Consider the following 22784-nt stretch of genomic DNA (forward strand, 5'->3'; position numbering starts at 1 on the left):
TTGCTTTAAGTGCCCTTAGGAAGAAATAATGAAAACCTGCCAGCTAAAATAACAGAAATCTTCAAAAGCTGTTAAACCATTTTTTATCCAATATGAATTGCTTTAAGTTTTACACATAGCTAAAAAAAATAAGTTTCTGGTAAATGGATAGATTTGATCACTTTGTTGATCACTTGTTGATGACTTGATCATTTACTAAGTTGACATTTGACAAATTGGCTCCCTTCCTCCCCTCAGCACCTCTCCAACAGGCAGATCACATTCAAAAGTTCCTGGTAGGTAGCTGTCAGGGACATGTCTGACTTGTGAGGAGAGTTGTGGGGTTCATTTTTGTGGTACAAATTCATAAAAGTTCATTAGCAGTAATGTTGTAAATACCCATTATGGGGTACCCAATAAAGAACATTCTTATCCTGTGATTCCAGTGGCAAGTAAATAGATATGTATTGAATGAAGACTTCAATAATGTCATGCTAATAATTTTTTTTTCAGGTGAATAAAGCAATTTTGCAGATCTATCATTTGTTACCAGGCAGAGTTTTGGTTAAGATGAGGTTCTGGTAAACAAAGGCTTTAATCAAGTGTTGGTATAATAAAGGTATGTGAACTAGCATTTTTTGTATTAAAGTTAAAAAAAATTAAATATAGAACCTGATGTGAGTCTGCAGTTGTTTTTCCTCTTAATATCAACACCAATGGTTCAATTTCAGCAAAACCAAAACACCCATCATGTTACGTTAAAGTCGCATATTTCAGTCTGAATATGTTTAAATAATCATTGCCCTACTCTTTTGCTGCTTGGTTCTTATTTATTTTATATACATTGTTTTGGTTTATAATATAAAAAATATAAGCACAAGACATTAATATAAAGTTTCATATTTATACATCTTAATATAACATAATAAAAATTAAATTAACACTGAGTAATGAGAACAATTCTCTTAAAAATATCTTTTTTTAACTATAACTATATATATATATATATAACTATAACTATAAAACTATAATTTATAACTATAAATTTGCTTTTTTAACTATAAAGCAAATTTTAAATTATTACACAAAATGAGGATAAAGGGATCTTTAATAAGCATGACACAAATAATAAACTGGCCAAGTAAAGCATCAAAGAAAGTACAAGAGAAGTTCATTTATAAATAAGGATGCAAATCCTAAAGATATTGTCAAACACTATCACATTAAAAAATAATACACATTAACTGAGATTTATCCTAATAATAAAATAGTTCAATCCTAAGACATCTATTAATTTATTATTAATGGATAAAAAAGAAAACCATATGCTATCTTCACAAGTGATAAATGGGGAACAATAAAATTTAATACTTTATTTTTGGTAAAATTCTTGATAAAATATGTGAGATAAAATAAGAATAAATACATACTTCCTTAACATGATACAGCAGATATGCCTTACCCAAAACACAACATCATGCTTAACGGAGAAACACTAGAAGCATTTATATTAGAGTTAGGAACAATATAAGGATATTCTTTGTCGTCATGATTATTTAACATGGTTTTGGAAGTATTAGCCAATTCAATTAGATAAGAAAAGGAAATGAAGAATAAACATTGGAAAGAAGGAAGCAAAATTTATAATCCCTTGTTAACATTTTTATTTATTCCTAAATTCAAAGGGATCAAATGAAAACCTGTTACAAACAGTAGAGAAATTGAGTAACATGGCTTAATATATGACTCATATGTATTATGTTAATAAAATTAGAATACACAGGGGGAACAAGACACTATTTTTAATAACAACAAAATGATGAAGAATTATTATTTCAATAAGATATGCCTTTTGACTTTTGTGCAAGCATGTATAATTTAATGAAAGTATAAGAGAGCATGAATTACTTGAACTTTGAGAAACCAGATAGTACATTTCCTGTGTCTATAATTAATTCTAGTATATGACAGAGCCAAAAAAAAGAAAAACTGTTTACTTCTCTTTCCACCACTCCCCTCTACTATACAGCTGACCTTGAATCTTGTATCTACAGGCCTCTTTTTTTATAATAGACAAAGGCCATTCTTTTCACTATTCATAGTGGTGAGCTGACTGTGAAACCCTGAAGGTCCTCCCCTCAAGGCTCATCCTTCTCAGGGGCCCCAGGTTCCTCCCTGTTCAGAGAAATAATCTCTTTCCCCCCACTACCCCTGTGCAGGTCCTGCCTGACCATGAGTATACCCTAATAGGGTTAAGAGGTTCACAGGTCCAAAGTGTGGCTGAAGGCTGAAGGCTTTCCCTCTCATATTTGGTTATTTAACTGGCAGAGTCACCACCTACCACCTGTGATGGAAGAAAATTTTGGTGAGAACTTGGGGGAGCAGCTCAGTGAGATTGGTCAGGAAGACCTAGGCTCTAGTCCCAGCTCCACCTTAAGAAGGGATCTTTGGGGGCCTAAGGGTAAAGGGGTAAAGGGATGGGGCAGATCTTGCCAAGGTCCTTGTCATGCCCCGGTTTTATCATGGTCTAAGCATCACCCTGCTTATTTAACTTATATGCAGAGTATATCATGAGAAATGCTGGGCTGGAAGAAGCACAAGCTGGAATCAAGATTGCCGGGAGAAATATCAATAACCTCAGATATGCAGATGACACCACCACCCTTATGGCAGAAAGTGAAGAGGAACTAAAAAGCCTCTTGATGAAAGTGAAAGAGGAGTGAAACAGTTGGCTTAAAGCTCAACATTCAGAAAACTAAGATCATGGCATCTGGTCCCATCACTTCATGGGAAATAGATGGGGAAACAGTGGAAACAATGTCAGACTTTATTCTTTTGGGCTCTAAAATCACTGCAGATGGTGATTGCAGCCATGAAATTAAAAGACACTTACTCCTTGGAAGGAAAGTTATGACCAGCCTAGACAGCATGTTAAAAAGCAGAGACATTACTTTGCCAACAAAGGTCCATCTGGTCAAGGCTATGGTTTTTCCAGAGTTGTGAGAGTTGGACTACAAAGAAAGCTGAGCACTGAAGAATTGATGCTTTTGAATTGTGGTGTTGGAGAAGACTCTTGAGAGTCCCTTGGACTGCAAAGAGATCCAACCAGTCCATCCTAAAGGAGATCAGTCATGGGTGTTCCTTGGAAGGACTGATGCTGAGGCTGAAACTCCAATACTTTGGTCACCTCATGTGAAGAGTTGACTCATTGGAAAAGACCCTGATGCTGGGAGGGACTGGGGGCAGGAGGAGAAGGGGATGGCAGAGGATGAGATGGCTGGATGGCATCACCGACTTGATGGACATGAGTTTGAGTAAACTCCAGGAGTTTGTGATGGACAGGGAGGCCTGGTGTGCTGTGTTTCATGGGGTTGCAAAGAGTCAGACACGACTGAGTGACTGAACTGAACTGAAGCATCATCCTGGGGTTTTGGACTTGTTCGGATCTTCTCGTAGATAGTGTGGACGGCCAAAGTACACTCAGGGTTGTGTGAGTGGCAGTTGCTCTTCTCCAAGTCTTCCTGCAATTCAAGCAGAGTTTAGGAGTGGTCTTGATCTATTTCTAAGCATCAGGTAGAAGGATTAGTCAAGCTACATCTCTTTATGAGCTTCTTGTCTTCACCCAGGTAGTTCTGGCTCTCAAGCCTGATAACCCCCCCAAATACAGCTTCAGCACAGACTCTCTATTGAACACTGTAGAATCTTTGCACTTGCTCTGTCTTCTACCCAAGATGCTATGTCTCTCTCCCTAATCCAAGACCTCCATTTTTCTCACCCCCTCATGTCTTTCAGGGTCTCTCTTTTTGGTGAGTTTTCCCCTGACAGCCTTAGTTAAAATTGCACACTACCTATCCCACCTCTCTTTTCTGCTTTATTTTCTCTTAACACTTATCATCACCCAGAACTTGATGGTTTGCTTATTGATTTTTCACTCTCCATCCCGTCAACCTAGAATATTCTATGAGGCCAAGGACTTTTCTTGCTTTGTAGACTTTCGTAGCTCAGATAAAAACAATTCAGGGAACACAGTAGGTGCTCAACAGATATTTGACGAACTTTAATTTGCAAATCACTTTGCTCTCATTGCAAAAGTTGCTGTGAAAAGCTGATAAGTGTCAGGTAAATGCAAGCTATTATACTGTAATCCTCATTTTATAAAAAGAATAAACTGAGGCAGAGGGAGGGAAGTGATTTTCTGGAGTTGATCAAGAAGTCTGTGTCACAAACTCATTATATGAAACAAAAACAGACTCACAGACATAGAAAACAAATGTGTGGTTACTAAGGGGAGAGGGGGGTGGTAAGAAGGGATAAATTAGGTGTTTGGGATTAGTAGACACAAAATACTATATACAGAAATGATAAGCAACAAAGTTTTACTATACAGTATAGGGAACTATATTCAGTACCTTGTAACAAGCCATAATGGAAAAGAATATGAAAAAGTATACGTCTATCTATCTAAAACTGAATCACTTTGATGTACACCAGAAACTAATCCAACATTGTAAGCCAACTATACGTCATTAAAAAAAAAAAAAAGAAAGAAATCTGTATCAGAGCCTCATATCCATTTCCCCAGACTCTTCTTTATGCCACCATCATCTTTTTTGCACTTAGCTTCCTGTCTCCTTGAAGGGAGTTTATTTTCTCCACCAGACTGGGAGCTCCCCAAGGGCAGAAAATGAGGTGTCAGAGGCTTCAGCATGGGGCTGCATGTCTGGGTCAGATGTTTCCTCATCGGTTTCTCTATCCCAAAATCACTCATTGTTTCCCTCCTGTGCTTCTTTGCAAGGGTATTAGGGTTCGGGTCACAGTGAACAATTTCCTAAGTTCCCCGAGGCCCAGGCTAGGTAAGGACATAACCCAGAGGGGCTGCCATGGGAAGTCACAATGTGGAGGGCACTGAGGCAGTTGGGGACAGTGCATGGAAGACTAGGCTGGGAATGAAGACACCCCTATTCTGCCTCATTTACATGGTTCTCTAATAAGTCAAAGTATTCCCTCTATGTCTCACTTTCCCCTACTATAACCTGCTGGGGCTGGACCAGATCCTGATGCTTTGTGACACAATCATCTCGCATTGTCCCCTATTTGGGGAAGTCAAAGGATGAGAGAGGAGAGGACTTGGCCATTGGCTACTCCTGGGCATCCCTGCTTCTCTTCTGCTCACATTTTTCGTCCAGTGATTCTCAACATGTGGGACCAGGGTCACTTGGGATCTGTATCACTTGGGAATTTGTTAGAAATACAAGTTCTCGGGGCTGCCTTAGACCTACTGAATCAAAAACTCTTGGAGTGGGCCCAGAAAACTTCATTTTTACCAAGCCCTTCAGGTGTTCCTGATGCAAGCTCAATTTGAGAATCATTGCTCTGGGAAGTCCTTTAGATGTCTTCTTTTCCTCCTGTAATCTCTGTCTTAAGTTCTTTGCCGCTGGTGAAATCGTTCTATCTATGACCGTAGCACCAATTTCCAACCAAGGGTCAGTAGCCAACATGAGATGCCCTCCTAGGAACACTTCATCAATGGGAGGGCATTAAAACATTTACCTAAAGATGTGGTATTAGTGGTAGGATCTCAGGTAGGTAGGACAGAGAAAGACTTTGAGCTTTTCCTGATGCTCCTCAGCTTCTTAGGTCTGCTGTCAATCCTGGACCTGCTAGGGTGTCCTCCTTTTACTTCCTTGAGTCTTATATAGGTGATGGGGTCTACCAGACACCTGGTCATTTACACTTCTCTGCTCTGCCAACCCTCCTCCTTGGGTACTGGTGAGGATGTGATGAGGCTGTGGACATATGAGTGGAGTATGCTCCCCATCGATGGTTTCCTAACTTGGCACCTCAGCTCCCAGCATGCTGTGGGTAGCCAAGCACAGCAACCGTATTGTCCAAAGCCAGGACTGGACCCAGAATGTGATAGGGAATAGAATACTCTGGGTTCCCCCAGACTTATTGCCTCTGAGCACATAGCAGAACTGGTATGATTTGATCCCCTTGGACCCACCTTATGGTGTCTCAGGACGCTGATCTCTTCATAGGGAGGGTCTAGGCTGTTGGACACAACAGTCTGAAGGTTGGTAGATTCCTCTGTCAGAAGGGCTTGGGGATCCGTTGGCAGGAGAGTGGACCCACCTATGTACAGCAGATGCTCAGTGAGAATGAATGGAATTGGAGGTGATCCCTTGTAAGCCCTTGAGTGAGAGCAGTCATTGCTCTCCCAGTCATGTATCAGGTCCCAGACTCCTGTCTTGTCCCTGCCTTCCTCTGCTTTTCCTTTCTGGGCATGCACGTAGCTCCCGCCCCCAGCATTGCTCTACCCCAGGCTTCTATCAGGAATGATTCACGGAAGAGGTCAATGAGCCTCTACCTGCCCACTGCCCTACCGCCCTCCCTGGGGTCTTGATCTACTCCCTTCCCCCAGATCCCCCTCATCCCAGCCCTCCCCTCAGGGTCTACCCAGCACCTGCCTCTCCTGGTATGCATCTTCTTTCTCATCCAGATCCACACTCCAGCCCCTAGGCTCACCATCAGAACCATGAGTAGGATGTAAAGCCAAAGCCATTTGCTCTGCAGAGAACCTGGAGTCAAAGGCTGGTGTCAGATCTGCTTCAGTCAGGCCTGTTGGGTAGGCAATGGGGAGCAGGTGGGACCCCCCTGGCTCAGAGCCTGTGTCCTGAGTGTACATCCTTGATGCAGCTCTGACAAGTTTCTTCCTTTCCAGTATCTCTACACACTAACCACTATTACTATAATGTTTCATTACCAGACTTTCTGTCTGATCTCTGAACAGGACCCTCAGAGGCTTCCATTAGTTGTGTGTGACATTGTTCATCCCCTCCACCTGCCTCTTGCCTCAGACTCCCAGAAGGAAAATATGTTCTAAGAGGAAGAAGGGATAAAGGACTCTAGGATAGACCTTAGGCTTGTTCTTTTCTCTGTTTGGGATGTCTTTTCTATAACCCCACAAGAAAACTCCTATTCATCCTTCAAAGCCCATCTCATGTGTTCCCGTATCTGTGATGCCTTTCCCAAATCAGGAAGCAGTTGCTCAACTTTTTCTTCCTTCCTTCTTCCCTCTTTCCATTTCTCCCTCCCTCTTTCTTTTCCTTCCTTCTTTCTTTCCTCCCTCCTTCCCTCCCTTCCTCTCTTCCATCCTTTCTTTCATACCCAAACCATATACTTTGTATTTTCTCCCACTTTATTGTTTAACATCTGTTTTTTTAATTAATTAATTTTTTAATTGAAGGATACTTGCTTTACAGAGTTTTGCTGTTTTCTGTTTTTATATTTGGAAATTTGCTCTTCCCCTTCTTTGAACTATCTTCTGATAATTACTGACATGCTGTGTGCCACACACATAACAGATATCTGATATCTCTGCAGATTACTGCATATCTCTGATATGATATTATTGATATTTGATACTGTGCTGATATCTCTTGGCAGATTACTTCTTTTCATCCTCACAAGAGCCTTGTGAAGTAGATACAATTATTATCCATATTACATAAAAGCTATAAAAATTAAGTAACCTGTTCAAGTCTCACAGCCAGCATGTGGTGAAGCCCCCACTGCACTGTAAGTTCCTTGAGGACAAGGATTTATCTTATTTTTCACTGAGCCTTTCCCCTCTCACCAGTACCCAGTAGGTACTCAGTGTGAGGTTTGAAATCTAAGTGAGTGAGGAAACGAGATGAAAGAGACTTCAGACAAGAGCCCCACATGAGCAAGTAGGGGTCAGGAGGGCATTGGTGGGATGGGGCAGCTGAACTAAAAATTACACCTTCTTTTTAACATCAGTTGTTCCTGCTTTATATTCCTAGGGAAAGTAGGGGACTTCTTTCCCTATGCATTTTACAATGCCACAGTCTGAGGCTCCTTTGTAAGCGTTCACACCCTATGACCCACCCCACTTAGTCCCTTTATGTAACCAAGGTGTTGCTCTAGGCTGATGGGGAAAGTATAGTAATCGGTTGTAGTGACCACAGGTTCTCACACTGCTCAGAGGAGGGTTGAACTGTGGTTTATGTACTCAGAGGTGGTAACCATCCTTTGGAAGGGCAAGTCTGGAATGCAACAAAAAACTGGGCATCTATCAGCCTGAATGTGCTATGCGAGTCCTGCCCACCCAGGGTAAGGGCCAGAGTCTGGGTGACAGGAGCATTCCACGGTTGGGGCAGGGTGCCCTGAGTTCCTCAGTCTTTACTCCTCAGATCTTTCTCTTCCTCTGCTCAGATCTGATGTTTAATTCAGCCTCCCAGGCTCATTGATGTTGGGAAAGGGGGTGAACACACACCAGTCTCACATTTATGTTCTGAGTGAAGCATTAGTCTCGGTAATTGGTTCAGTTTCTGGATTTGCAGGTTTCAAGACTGTAATGAGGCTGTGGCCATTCACTGAGGTGGGGAAGTTTTGGTTGCATCACCTAAACTGCCTTAAAATGTTCCTCAGTCCGCCCCTCCCCCCTCCATTTTCTTTGAGACTTACCAGCCTTGCCCTCCCCTAGTCTCTGCTGGCTCATTTTGATCACCTTCCTAGCTGACCACACTCACCCCTCCAGGGACAGATGTCCTCCAGGTGTAGGGTTGCATTCTTCTCTTCTGCAGGGTTGCTGACCACACAGGTGAGGTGGCTGTTGATGTGGCTGATAGGCAGGCTCAGGCTTAGGTTCCTGGAGTTGGGGGGTATCCCTCTCTGCTCCAGGTGCCTGGGGAGGCCCTGGCTTAGCCAGGTGACTGTCAGGTTCCCTGTGTTTCCTGGGATCTCACACTCTAGACTGATGTTGCACCAGCCTGATGTGTTAGATGATGAACGAATCTGGATCTGGGGGTGTGGGATGGGATCTAGGGCAAGAGGGGACAAAAGAGAAGCTGACCTTCAGGAATGGAGGCCAATCTGAATGTATCACCTCTCTCAGCACATGATACATCTGTGTGAGATTTCTAACTGTAGGCCTGGGGAAGGAACCTACTCTCCCTGGCCTAAGAGGTTCTGATTCCTAGCCCACTGACAGCTTAAGCTTCCATGCTCAGTTAAGTCTAGACACCTAAATTATCATGGAAGCCTGGAGTGCTGCAGTACATGGGGTCACAGAGTTGGATATGACTTAGTGACTGAACAACAACAACAATCTGATAATTATATAATTATAAGTAAATACATGATATATCAATATGTGGTAACCATATATATTATTGTGTATACAATAAATGAAAAATGGGAGACACTGAGAATACACTGTAAAGACATGTTTATATTCTTGTTTTGTTTAGAGAATTAAAAAAATATTGATTATCTTCAAATGTTAAAGTAAAAATGTAAGTTTAGTAACCAATGAAATAAAAGTACAATGTTGTATAATTTCCAAACTGCTAGAGAAGTTTAGATAGAGGAAAACTGTATTAATAAAACAAAAGGCAAGAAAAAACTGATAAGAAACATTAAATAAGATGTCTGGTGTAGGTCCATACATGTAAAAAATTAAAATACATCTGAGTGCATTATAGCCCCCTATTAAAAAACCAAGACCCAAATTAGGTAAAACCAGCTGTATGTTATTTATATTGTTTAATGATACAGAAAGATCAAAAAGAGAGATGAAAAATAATAGATGAGGAAAATGTCAACCAAATGATTGTTGGTGTGGCAACAGTCACTATAGACTGCTTTCATCTGAGATGAAAAACATTAAGCAGGCCAGAGATATTTTAGATTACTATGTACCTAGCAACATGATTTGGAAATGCATAAATCAAATCCACTAATACTACAATAGATGGTTTTACTGTGGCAGATATAAACGGATTAGAGGACAGGATGTAACATAGGTAAACAAAGATGTTAATGGCCAGGTGGCCAGTCTGGTAGGTATGCTCAGTCCCTCTTTCCTCACTGTCCTTGACTTTGTCTATTGAAGAATCTAGAAAGCAAAATTCTCCATTTCAGTCTTTCTTATACTTGCACTTGTTCTGAGCAGTGAAGTAGGGGAAATTTGCTGTGTGAGAGGAAAAGTCTTCACTCCTGAAAAGAGAAAGCTTCAATACAAGAAAGACTATTCCCCCTGTCTTTCTTTTTTTTTTTTTTTCTAGAATGATGCCTAGAGAAACAGCCATCCTATTTCAAAGCCACAAGCTTGAGAACAAAACCCATGTGCCAATGATGGCAGAGCAGGAAGATAGAGTGAGCCTCCACCTCAGGGGTCAATGTTCAACAGACACATGGATGCCAAAGAAAGTTACCTCTTGACTTCTGGTTATTTGAGAAAAGTAAACGCCCATTTCTTAAGCCTTTACAAGTCAAGCTTAATGTTAATTGAAGTCAAACATATTCCTAATTTACATGAATAGATAACAGTAAAAAGATTTGATCAACAAAATCAAAGTTGATTTAAAAAAGAGATCAATCAAAAAAATATTGCTAACTAAAAACTTAAAGTTATAAGTAAATGTCACTTAGAATGAGAATTGGACATAACTACAGATAAGAGAGGAGAAGGAAATGGCAACCCACTCCAGTATTCTTGCCTGGAGAATCCCAGGGACGGAGGAGCCTGGTGGGCTGTCGTCTATGGGGTCACACAGAGTCGGACACGACTGAAGCGACTTAGCAGCAGCAGCACAGATAAGAGAAGGGCTTCCCTGGTGGCTCAAATGGTAAAGAATCTGGTTTCAGGGATGAGTGTGACCAAGTGACCAAAGAAAGAAAACTCTTGTGTTATATACTCTGTCTCAGAGCTTAAAAGGCAAAATATCTCCGGGTCATTCTGAAAGTACAGTTTAACTTTAATATTCACATCAGACAAGAATACCAAAACCAAAACAAGACAAAACACAAAAATCCATGGGTTAATGTCAGTTTCAAACAGAGAATTTAAAATTCCTGAATTAAATATTATCAAATATAACCACACAATACACTATGATCAAGTTGGATTCATTATAGGAATGCAAAGAGAGTATTAGGAAATTTACTAATGCAGTTTATGCCATTAGCAGATGAAAAGAAAACACAACACCTAGCATTTATTGAGCAGGTATGTATTTCCAGACTTAGTTACAGAGGCTTTACATGAGCTCATCTAATCCTCATAATAACCTTATAAAGTTACATGGATTAGCTGTGTCAGTAGAGTCATCTAGGGCCGGCGTAAGCAAAGGGCAAAAGACTGGATAGTAAATATTTTAGGTTTCTTAGGCTGTATGGCCTCTTGAAACAACTACTCAACTTTGCCATTATAGGGAGAAACCAACCAAATACAACATCGAAACAAATGGGTGTGTGGCTGTGTTCCAATAAAACTTTATTTATGAAGTCAGACATTGGGCTAGATTTACCAATGGCTATAGTTTGCCAACCCTTGATCTGGGGCAATTGTTAAAAAATACAAATTTATGGGCTCTTCCCAAGACTCAGTGAACATGCATCTGGGGAAAATGATATTTTTATATCACTTTAAAAGATCTGATTTAATGAACAGATAATTTAAATGTAAAATCAAACGGAATGTCTATTAGAAAGAGTCATGAAGCATAGATAGGTGTTAAGGCAGAGTATGCTTTTAGGCATTTAAAGTGTTCACTCAGCGTGTGGCTTTTTTTGAACTTTTGTTAAGCTCTTTTCAATAGGTAAAGGAATATTAATCAAGATTGAATAATATAAAAATCCTAGAAAACTTAGGTGCATCTCTATCATTTTCTTTAAAAAATGCTTAAAACTATTTGTTTAAAGGAATACTTCTTGAATGCCTCCTGGGACCTGTATAAAACATCAGACAGAGGCAAGAAGAATAGGGCATGGCCCCTGTTCCCAAGAGCACAGCGGGCCACACACAAATAACTGTAGTGCAAGGCAGAGAGAAATATGATCCATAAAAGAATTAGGAAAAAGAATTTTCAGAACTTTCAGAACTTTCAACATGGACATACTCATTTAACAGGGATGAGAAACGCCTTTATAGGACATGACAATTCTGAAAGCACATGAGGTGAGAGAGAGAGAGGGAGAGAGAGAGAGAGGCTGTACTTGAAGAACAGTGTGTTTGGCTGGAAACAAGGCTAGAACACTGGCATTAACTAATGGCGGATCTCTCATGCTGTGATGAGTACTTACTTCCACAGCAATGGTAAGTAAGCAAGTATTATTATAAGGTTTAATAAGGGAACTGGTGAATTATCAGATAAGTTAGAAGTAAGACAAAGGGATTGGGGGCAGGAGGAGAAGGGGACGACAGAGAATGAGATGGCTGATGGCATCACCGACTCGATGGACATGAGTTTGGGTAAACTCCGGGAGTTGGTGATGGACAGGGAGGCCTGGCGTGCTGTGAGTCACGGGGTCGCAAAGAGTCGGACATGACTGAGCGACTGAACTGAACTGAACTGAACTGAAGACATAGGGAAACCAGCTAGTAGCACTTCTTTTTCAAGCAACTCTTCCTTTGCTCAACCATTGTGGTTTGCATATGACTTGTTAGTCAAAACACTCTGACCCTGGTTACACGCGACAGCACAAGTCCCAGGTCTTGACAATCAGAATATGTTATTTCCCTGGTCAGTGACCTATCTAGGGGTAATCTTGAGAACCTAGCCCAACTAGTAAGAGCCTCTTCCTAGAATTTCCCATGTAAGGTGAGCCAGGAAGCTCCCTTTGCCCTCTGGTTGAGTGGGATGCATAGCTGCACAAAGCCACACTCCCAACCACTTGGAGAGGCCCAAGAGAAGAAAGCTGATAGGAAAGGAGGAGAGAGAGAGAGACACTGAAAAAGAAGATGAGAGAGTACATGGTCCCTAAATACAGAAGTGAGCCCCTGTCAGTTTTTCAGTTTCCGTGAGCATGAGGGCCAGAGGAACTCCTTTACTGATCTTGCTCCTAGAGATCTAAGCATTTTTATCACGAAAACACTCTTTATTGACTAGTTTAAGTAGGCTTCCATTTCTTGATGCCAAAAGAGATAGGATGAAACTCTATTGGTATGATATCACTGAGAAAGCTATGCCAAGAATTTATCAGCCAAGGAGAAGAGAAAGACAAGTTCAAGAATCAGAAGTTGGAGGCCAGGGAGCAGCTAATATGCTGTCTGTCTCATATCAACAGAAAAACCCAGCTTGGATAGTCAACCCAGACAACCTAGCCTCTTCTCATAAGATTTCCAATTCCCACACTCCTCCCCAGCTCCCACTAGGTGAGGTGTGCAGGGAATGTCTTTGAGATGGATAACGCCGGGAGAGCCACAAGTGTGTGTCAAGAAGGAAAGGGCCACATGGCAAGGAGAAGGGTAGAATATTCGGAGCATGGCACATGGAGGAAAGTTTTGGGAAGCAAGGCTGAAGAGGCAGCCAGGGACCAGATCCTGTGCAGAGTTGGACTTTTTTTTCTGAGTGCCATTTATTCTGTGCAGAATGGGAATGGGGACTGTGTGGTGTTAAACAGGTAAACAACAGGAAGAGCACTACATTTTAAAGAAGATCAAAATATCAGCTGCATGGAGGGTGATTTGGAAGGCAGAAGAGAAGCCAATTAGGAGGCTGATGTGATAACCCAAGCAGAGGTGGAGGAGGGCGGAGGCAAAGACGGCCAGTGGGAGAGAGCACTGGCAGATTAGATACTCCTTCTCTGCACCTTCTTCTCACTTTTTCCTGTGTATCTCCATTGTACTGTTTGCCCAGGAGGGCAGGTGTTGGGCTACTTACTGGCCTGGGACCTCCAGGGAGCAGGCCTTGGGTCTTCTCCTGTATCTCTGACTTGCATCTAGGACAAAGCTTTGTCCCCAAATCTCTCTAACTGGACTTCAGATCAACTAGTTTAAAAGCATTTTATGTAATAACTAATTCGATCATTTAAAACTCTTACTTGGTGTTTTTTTCCACCCAGTTTTGTTGTTTCAGTTTTGCCAACATCTTTTTGTCACTCAAGAACTTTTAAATCAACTTTCCCCAAAGCGTGGAGTAATATTTTGTTTTCAGGAACAGGGTTTTTTTCTTTTTTCTTTTTGGCAGCTTGCAGGATCTTTTTCCCCAACCAGGGATTGAACCTGTGCCCTTAGCACCTTTAACAATGAAAGCACAGAGTCCCAACCACTGGGAATTCCCAGGAACAGACAGAAGAAATTCAGCTCTGCCCACCAGAACACTGACACAAGCTTCCCTAACTAGGAACCCTTGACGAGCCACCTATCCAACCCCACCCACAGGGAGGAACCTCCACAAAAAAGAAGAACCACCAACTGCCAGAATACAGAAAGGTCACCCCAAACACAGCAATATAAACATGCTGAAAAGGCAGAGAAATACCCAGCAGGCAAAGGAACAGGATAAAGCCCACCAAACCAAACAAAAGAGGACGAGATAGGGAATCTACCTGATAAAGAATTCCAAATAATGATAGTGAAAATGATCCAAAATCTTGAAAACAAATTGGAGTTACAGATAAATAGCCTGGAGACAAGGATCGAGAAGATGCAAGAAAGGTTTAACAAGGACCTAGAAGAAATAAAAAAGAGTCAATATATAATAAAAAATTCAATAAATGAGATCAAAAACACTCTGGAGGGAACCAACAGTAGAATAACAGAGGCAGAAGATAGGATAAATGAGGTAGAAGATAGGATGGTAGAAATAAATGAAGCAGAGAGGAAAAGAGAAAAAAGAATTAAAAGAAATGAGGACAACCTCAGAAACCTCTGGGACAAAGTTAAACATCCCAACGTTTGAATCATAGGAGTCCCAGAAGAAGTAAAAAATAAAGACCATGAGAAAATACTTGAGGAGATAATAGTTGAAAACTTCCCTAAAACGGGGAAGGAAATAGTCATCCAAGTCCAAGAAACCCAGAGAGTCCCAAACAGGATAAACTCAAGGCAAAACACTCCAAGACACATATTAATCAAACTGACAAAGATCAAACACAAAGAACAAATATTAAAAGAAGCAAGGAAAAAACAACAAATGACACACAAGGGGATTCCCATAAGGATAACAGCTGATCTTTCAATAGAAACTCTTCAGGCCAGAAGGGAATGGCAGGACATACTTAAAGTGATGAAAGAGAAAAACCTACAGCCCAGATTGCTGTATCCAGCAAGGATCTCATTCAAATATGAATGAGAAGTAAAAAAAAAAAAAAAAACCTTTACAGACAAGCAAAAGCTGAGAGAATTCAGCACCACCAAACCAGCTCTTCAACAAATGCTAAAGGATCTTCTCCAGAAGGAAACACAGGAAGGGTATATAAGCTCAAACCCCAAAGAAGAAACTAAATGGCAATGGGATCATACATATCAATAATTACCTTAAATGTAATTGGGTTGAATGCCCCAACCAAAAGACAAAGACTGGCTGAATGGATACAAAAACAAGACTCCTATATATGTTGTCTACAAGAGACCCACCTCAAAACAAGGAACATAGAGACTGAAAGTGAAGGACTGGAAAAAGATATTCCACACAAATAGAGACCAAAAGAAAGCAGGAGTAGCAATACTCATATCAGATAAAATAGACTTTAGAACAAAGGCTGTGAAAAGAGATAAAGATGGACACTACATAATGATCAAAGGGTCAATCCAAGAAGATATAACAATCAAAACTATATATGAACCCAACATAGGAGCACAATAGTATGTAAGACAAATGCTAACAAGTATGAAAGGGGAAATTAACAACAACACAATAATAGTGGGAGACTTTAATACTCCACTCACACCTATAGATAGATCAACTAAATAGAAAATTAACAAGGAAACACAAGCTTTAAATGATACAACAGACCAGTTAGACCTAATTAATATCTATAGGACATTTCACCCCAAAACAATGAATTTCACCTTTTTTTCAAGTGCACACGGAACCTTCTCCAGGATAGATCACATTCTGGGCCATAAATCTAGCCTTGGTAAATTCAAAAAAATTGAAATCATTCCAAGCATCTTTTCTGACCACAATGCAGTAAGATTAGATGTCAATTATAGGAGAAAAACTATTAACAATTCCAACATATGGAGGCTAAATAACACACTACTGAATAACCAATAAATCACAGAAGAAATAAAAAAAAGAAATCAAAATATACATAGAAATGAATGAAAATGAAAACACAACAATCCAAAACCTATGGGACACTGTAAAAGCAGTGCTAAGGTTCATAGCAATACAGGCTTACCTTAAGAAACAAGAAAAAGGTCAAATAAATAACCTAACTCTACACCAAAAGCAACTAGAAAAGAAAGAAATGAAGAACCCCAGGGTTAGTAGAAGGAAAGAAATCTTAAAAATTAGGGCAGAAATAAATGCAAGAGAAACAAAAGAGACCATAGCAAAAATCAATAACGCCAAAAGCTCGTTCTTTGAGAAGATAAATAAAATTGGCAAACCATTAGCAAGACTCATCAAGAAACAAATGGAGAAGAATCAAATCAACAAAATTAGAAATGAAAATGGAGAGATCACAACAGACAACACAGAAATACAAAGGATCATAAGAGACTACTATCGGCAACTATAGGCCAATAAAATGGACAACTGGGAAAATGCAAAAATTCTTAGAAAAATACAACCTTCCAACACTGAACCAGGAAGAAATATAAAATCTTAACAGACCTATTAGAAGCATGGAAATTGAAACTGTAATCAGAAATCTTCCAGCAAATAAAAGCCCAGGACCAGACGGCTTCACAGCTGAATTCTACCAAAAATTTAGAGAGGGGTTAGCACTATCCTACTCAAACTCTTCCAGAAAATTGCAGAGGAAGGTAAACTTCCAAACTCATTCTATGAGGCTACCATCACCCTGATACCAAAACAAGACAAAGATGCCACAAAAAAAGAAAACTACAGGCCAATATCACTAATGAACATAGATGCAAAAATCCTTAACAAAATTCTAGCAAACAGAATCCAACAACATATTAAAAAGATCATACATCATGACCAAGTGGGCTTTATCCCAGGGATTCAAGGATTCTTCAATATCCGCAAATCAATCAACATAATACACCACATTAACGAATTGAAAGACAAAAACCATATGATTATCTCAATAGATGCAGAGAAAGTCTTTGACAAAATTCAACATCCATTTGTGATAAAAACCCACCAGAAAGCAGGAATAGAAGTAACATACTCAACATAATAAAAGCTACATATGACAAACTCACAGCAAACATTTTCCTCAATGGTGAAAAATTGAAAGCGTTTCTCCAAAAATCAGGAACAAGACAAGGGTGCCCACACCCACCACTACTATTTAACATAGTTTTGGCCACAGAAATCAGAGCAGAAAAAGAAATAAAAGGAATCCAGATTGGAAATGAAGAAATAGAACTCTCACTGTTTGCAGATGACATGATCGTCTACAAAGAAAACCCCAAAGACTCCACCAGAAAATTACTAGGGCTAATCAATGAATATAGTAAAGTTGCAGGATATAAAGTTAACACACAGAAATCCCTTGCATTCCTATACACTAAGAATGAGAAAACAGCGAGAAATTAAGGAAACAATTCCATTCACCATTGAAACAAAAAGAATAAAATACTTAGGAATATATATACCTAAAGAAATAAAAGACCTATATATAGAAAACAAAAACTATAAAACACTAGTGAAAGAAATCAAAGAGGACACAAATAGATGGAGGAATATACTATGTTCATGAATTGGAAGAATTAATATAGTGAAGATCAGTATACTACCCAAACCAATCTATAGATTCAATGCAATCCCTATCAAGCTACCAACGGTATTCTTCACAGAACTAGAACAAATAATGTCACAATTTGTACGGAAATGCAAAAAACCTCGAATAGCCAAAGCAATCTTGAGAAAGAAGAATGAAACTGGAGGAGTCAACCTGTCTGACTTCAGGCTCTACTACAAAGCTACAGTCATCAAGAGAGTATGGTACTGGCACAAAGATAGAAATATAGATCAATGGAACAAAATAGAAAGCCCAGCGATAAATCCACACACCTATGGACACCTTATCTTCGATAAAGAAGGCAAGAATATACAATAGAGAAAAGACAATCTCTTTAACAAGTGGTGCTGGGAAAACTGGTCAACCACTTGTAAAAGAATGAAACTAGAACACTTTCTAACACCATACACAAAAATAAACTCAAAATGTGTTAAAGATCTAAACATAAGACCAGAAACTATAAAACTCCTAGAGGAAAACATAGGCAAAACACTCTCCAACATAAATCACAACAGGATCCTCTATGACCCGCCTCTCAGAGTATCAGAAATAAAAACAAAAATAAACAAATGGGACCTAATGAAACTTAAAAGCTTCTGAACAACAAAGGAAACTATAAGCAAGGTGAAAAGACAGCTCTCAGAATGGGAGAAAATAATAGCAAATGAAGCAACATGCAAAGGATTAATCTCAAAAATATACAAGCAACTCCTGAAGCTCAATTCCAGAAAAATAAATGACCCAATCAAAAAGTGGGCCAAAGAACTAAACAGACATTTCTCCATAGAAGACATACAGATGGCTAAGAAACACATGAAAAGATGCTCAACATCACTCATTATCAGAGAAATGCAAATCAAAACCACAATGAGGTACCATTACACGCCAGTCAGGATGGCTGCTATCCAAAAGTCTACAAGCAATAAATGCTGGAGAGGGTGTGGAGAAAAGGGAACCCTCTTACACTGTTGGTGGGAATGCAAACTATTACAGCCACTATGGAGAGATTCCTTAAAAAACTGGAATAGAACTGCCATATGACCCAGCAATCCCACTGCTGGGTATACACACTGAGGAAACCAGAAATGAAAGAGACACATGTGCCTCAATGTTCATCACAGCACTGTTTATAATAGTCAGGACATGGAAGCAGCCTAGATGTCCATCATCAGATGAATGGATAAGAAAGCTGTGGTACATATACACAATGGAATATTACTCAGCCATTAAAAAGAATACATTTCATTCAGTTCTAATGAGGTGGATGAAACTGGAGCCTATTATACAGAGTGAAGTAAGCCATAAAAAAACACTGATACAGTATACTAATGCATATATATGGAATTTAGAAAGATGGTAATGATAACCCTATATGCAAGACAGCAAAAGAGACAGAGATGTATAGTACAGTCTTTTGGGCTCTGGAGGAGAGGGCGAGGGTGGGATGATTTGGGAGAATGGCATTGAGACATATATATTATCATATGTGAAATGAATCACCCGTCCATGTTCGATGCATGAGACAAGATGTTTGGGGCTGGTGCACTGGGATGACCCAGAGGGATGGGATGGGGAGGGAGGTGGGAGGGGGGCTCAGGATGGGGAACAGATGTACACCCGTGGTGTATTCATGTCAATGTATGGCAAAGCCACTGCAATATTGTAAAGTAATTATCTTTCAATTAAAAAAGAAAGAAAGAAAAAGAACTTTTCAATCAGTTTTTGAACCAACCAATAAGGACATTTCTGATACAACTGTATATTTCTAATAATCAATTTTTGAAGTATTTTACAATTGAAAGTTTTTTTTGTTTGTTTTTTGTATGCTTTTGATTGGGCCTCTATGGCAAACCACTCTACTATTCCTGCCTGGAGAACTCCATGGAGAGAGCGGCCTGGAGGGCTACAGCCTATGGGGTCCCAAAGAATCACAACTGAGTGATTAACACTTTTACTTTCACACTTTCACAATCCCGGGGAGCCTCTCAAGTGATCACTCTGCTTTAAAATTTTCATTGGTTGTTTCTCATGAGATATGTAGCATTGGAGTCCATCCTGTATCCTGTACCTTCCCTCCACCAGCTGTGTGTGGGTCCCTGGAGTGGGGAGTGGAGTTCGGATGAGGGTCAAGCTGGGGAGGGGAGGTCAGGTGGTCAAGTGGTCTTGGTTCTGATAGAGGTGGATTAACTGGAAGGTGACAAAGCTTAAGCCCTTCTTTGTTCTTGTTCTAAATAAATATTTTTAAACAAACACAAAGATATTCTAGCTAGTTTTTCCTAGGATGTAATTTTTAAAATTTAGTTTTACCTTTAGGGCATCAGAAGAGATGTAAAAAATTCTAATAAAAAAAAAAAGACTTTAAAAAATATCCTGAGTTTAGGCTAACTTACTTTAAATAAAGTGGTTGTTGGAATGCATGCTTGGGGCATGGTCCCACACCTTACCATATAAACAGAGTCTAAATCTTTCCTCCTTCGATTTTCCTGAGTTGAATTTGATTTTTGCTGTATATAGTCCACTCATTTCCATGATGAGATTCCTGATGCTCAAGAAAGCCTTCTCTGTTAAGTTGAGTCTGTGTTTGTATATTTCTTCAAGATCATACCAGTCAGGAGTAGGGGTCTGAGGCTTCCAGGTCACTAGCTGTGTGTTCTCATCATTCTCAGGTTGCCAATTCCACTCAATCTCTCGGATGCTAGAATTCAAAGGGGAGGTCAGTGGCAGCTGTACAGATGCCCCCACAGTCCTTTTCAAGGTACAGGAAGAGCTGGGGTATTTGACAGCTTGAGAATCTGGTGAAGCACTAGTTAAGCCTGGAGGAAGAAAGAAGCAAAGCAAACATTATACTGTATCTGCTATCTTCACATCACACTGATTTTACACCTATAAAAAGATTATCTCCATTTTTACAGACAAGGAAACAAAACTGCAGAGGTAAACTTGCTTAGGCATTGGTCTTGCCTAGAAGTTGATAGTTTTGATTCAAGCATATATCTGTCACTCTTCCAGACTCATGCTCTTTCCTTTTCTTACAGCTTGCACCCAATATGGCCTTTGGCTTAATTCTAGGAACTAGAAACTGAAAATATTAAAGTTGATGAGTAATAATACAATTTCCCCATTGTTTCTATAGACTAGAAGAAAATCATTTCAGCTTTCTCCTATGCTATCATTTTTTTTCCCCCTCAACCCATTGCTTTTTGGTTTCTGGCCACCACTCCTCTGAAATTGCTCTTGATTGAGATACTGATTACTACTTAAAATTAACAGATCTACATGTCATTAGTCAATCTGTCAATCCTAGCCTTATTGGACCATCTTGTGGCATTTGACATATGGCTGCTCTTTCTTGAAACTCTACTTATTTGAAACAAATTTTTACTCATTGGGCCCTCAGTCTACTTTCTTTCAATAAATGTTTAATGAGCTAGGTATAACTGAGGTTGCCAGAGATACAGTGGTGAACAAGTGGGCCAGATCCCTGCTTTTATGGAACTACCATTGTAGTCAAAGAGACTGCTGAAAAAAGCAGGAGAAAGTACAAGATTTCAGATACTTGTAAGTGCTGTTAAAACAGGATGTGGCACAGATTTCATAACAGTTGCCTGGCATCTGAACTTGCTTCTCATATTTATGGAATTTTCTGTCTTATGAAACACAGCCCAAAGTGAAAATGCCTGATACTTTCCCAGCCACCTTTATAGCAGAGACAGCACATAACCTGGGCTCCTCCAGTCTGATGCGCCTATTCAGTTCCAAACAAAAGCTACTGCATGGTGAGAGGAGGACCACAGCATATGTGCTATTGACAATGACAGTCGTGGAAGCAGCCGCCTGATTGTCTGAAGCAATGTTGACAGCAGTTCTGAGGCAAGTCAAGTATCTAGTCAGTGAGATGTAAGCTGTGGTGTCTGTGTCAGAAGTAACAGAGCAGTTTCTACTGGACCAGTTCTGTTGTCGCTCCTGGATGAGTCATCTCAGAGCCTGGTCACCCGGATCCCTCAAAGGTCTGTGAACCACCTGCTCTCCTTTAATATGAATATTTAACTATCAATTGATTTCTTGGACTTATATAGTCAAGAAATGCAAGAGAAGAAGAAGATCTACAAAAATCAACCCCAAACAATTAAGAAAATGGCAATAGGAACATACATATCAATAATTACTTTATTTTTTTTTTATTTTTATTTTTTATTATTATTATTATTTTTTTCCAGTGGGTTTTGTCATACATTGATATGAATCAGCCATGGATTTACATGTATTCCCAATCCCGATCCCCCCTCCCACCTCCCTCTCCACCCGATTCCTTTAAATGTAACTGGATTAAATACTTTAATTTATTTTTAATTGGAGGATAATGCTTTACAGGGTTGTGTTGGTTTCTGCCGTACAACAATGGGAATCAGCCATAGGTATACACATATTCCCTTCCTCTTGAGCCTCCCTCCCACCCCACCCCCCACCCCAGCCCTCTAGGTCATCACAAAGCGCTGAGCTGAGTTCCCTGTGCTACACAGCTGCTTCCCACTTGCTATTTTACATAGGGTAGTGTGTATATGTCAATGCTACTCTCTCAATTTGTCCCACCCTCTTATTCCCTGACTGTGTCCATAAGTCTGTTCTCTATGTCTGTATCTCTACCCACCCTGCAAATAATTTCATCAGTACCAATTTTCTTAGATTCCATATATATATGCATATATATTTCCATATATCAACATTTGCTTTTCTCTTTCTGGTTTACTTCACCATTTAACAGGCTCTATGTTCATCCACAGTCAGTTGATATCTGTTGTTTGTGACCAAGAATGCTGAGTGACAATTTGAGATAATGTGATAAGATACTGGTAGTTTAATGGATGTGTGAGGTGTGGATGGTTTATTAAGAAAGTCTCCTAAAAAGGTGTGACAGCTAAAGTGAGTTCTGAATGATTACAGGACAGAATGAATTCTTCCAGGCACAGAAAGTGCATGTACAAAGTTTCCAGTGTACAAAAGATCATGGTCTCCATGTGGGATGAATGGAGGACTGTGCCTGGAGTGGACTGAGTGAAGAAGAGATCTGAAGACAGACTGAGGCAGGAAAGGCATTGTAGGGTTTGTAGGTGGTT

At 39.9% G+C, this 22784-nt stretch overlaps 1 protein-coding gene across 4 annotated transcripts in view; it reads right to left on the reverse strand.

Moving 5' to 3' along the window:
• Window positions 1-1069: 1069 nt before the first annotated feature.
• LOC133040586 (CD48 antigen-like) overlaps window positions 1070-22784 on the reverse strand; it is a 45880-nt gene continuing 24165 nt past the window's right edge. The window contains exons 2-6 of one of the 4 annotated variants that reach the window (XM_061120464.1): window positions 20115-20483; window positions 8532-8822; window positions 6447-6557; window positions 5984-6111; window positions 1070-3500 (exon numbers count right to left, since the gene is read on the reverse strand). In XM_061120464.1, the coding sequence (XP_060976447.1) occupies window positions 3267-3500; window positions 5984-6111; window positions 6447-6557; window positions 8532-8822; window positions 20115-20483 (1133 nt within the window). In that variant the 3' untranslated portion in view covers window positions 1070-3266. Of the gene's footprint in view, window positions 3501-5983; window positions 6112-6442; window positions 6598-8531; window positions 8823-20114; window positions 20484-22784 lie in introns of all 4 variants that reach the window. The other 3 variants (XM_061120466.1, XM_061120467.1, XM_061120465.1) reach the window with 3 other exon arrangements.

The sequence above is a fragment of the Dama dama genome, chromosome 20 (assembly GCF_033118175.1).
Source record: "Dama dama isolate Ldn47 chromosome 20, ASM3311817v1, whole genome shotgun sequence".
NCBI lineage: Eukaryota > Metazoa > Chordata > Mammalia > Artiodactyla > Cervidae > Dama > Dama dama.